Source organism: Sinocyclocheilus grahami, unplaced genomic scaffold (genome assembly GCF_001515645.1).
Source record: "Sinocyclocheilus grahami isolate Dianchi unplaced genomic scaffold, SAMN03320097.WGS_v1.1 scaffold9431.1, whole genome shotgun sequence".
Taxonomy (NCBI): domain Eukaryota; kingdom Metazoa; phylum Chordata; class Actinopteri; order Cypriniformes; family Cyprinidae; genus Sinocyclocheilus; species Sinocyclocheilus grahami.
In genome coordinates, this window is record NW_015512612.1 from 6,338 (window position 1) to 6,647 (window position 310).

Sequence of the window (310 nt, forward strand, 5' to 3'; positions counted from 1 at the left end):
TGTGCTGGGTGACTTAGCAAATCTCGTGATGGCTGATTTCAGTGTCCGTTCATAGTTAGAAATCCCTACAACTGTATACTTCAGTAATGTTGGCATGTGACTGATATACAGTCTTTCCTCTGGTAGATCACCGGTGGGGCAGGATTCGTGGGCTCGCACCTCACTGATAAGCTGATGATGGACGGTCATGAAGTGACAGTGGTGGATAATTTCTTCACTGGCCGCAAGCGCAATGTAGAGCACTGGATCGGCCATGAGAACTTCGAGCTGATCAACCATGATGTGGTGGAGCCTCTCTATATTGAAGGTG

At 48.1% G+C, this 310-nt stretch overlaps 1 protein-coding gene across 1 annotated transcript in view; it reads left to right on the forward strand.

Annotated features, from left to right (window-relative positions):
• The window catches only part of LOC107578247 (UDP-glucuronic acid decarboxylase 1-like), a gene marked incomplete at both ends in the record, with an annotated part of 4,108 nt that extends 3,801 nt beyond the window's left edge, over positions 1 to 307 (forward strand). Inside the window, one exon of the mRNA XM_016264219.1 lies at positions 127 to 307. Coding sequence (XP_016119705.1) covers positions 127 to 307 — 181 coding nt within the window. The remainder of the gene's footprint in view (positions 1 to 126) is intronic.
• Between the last annotated feature and the right edge of the window lie 3 nt (positions 308 to 310).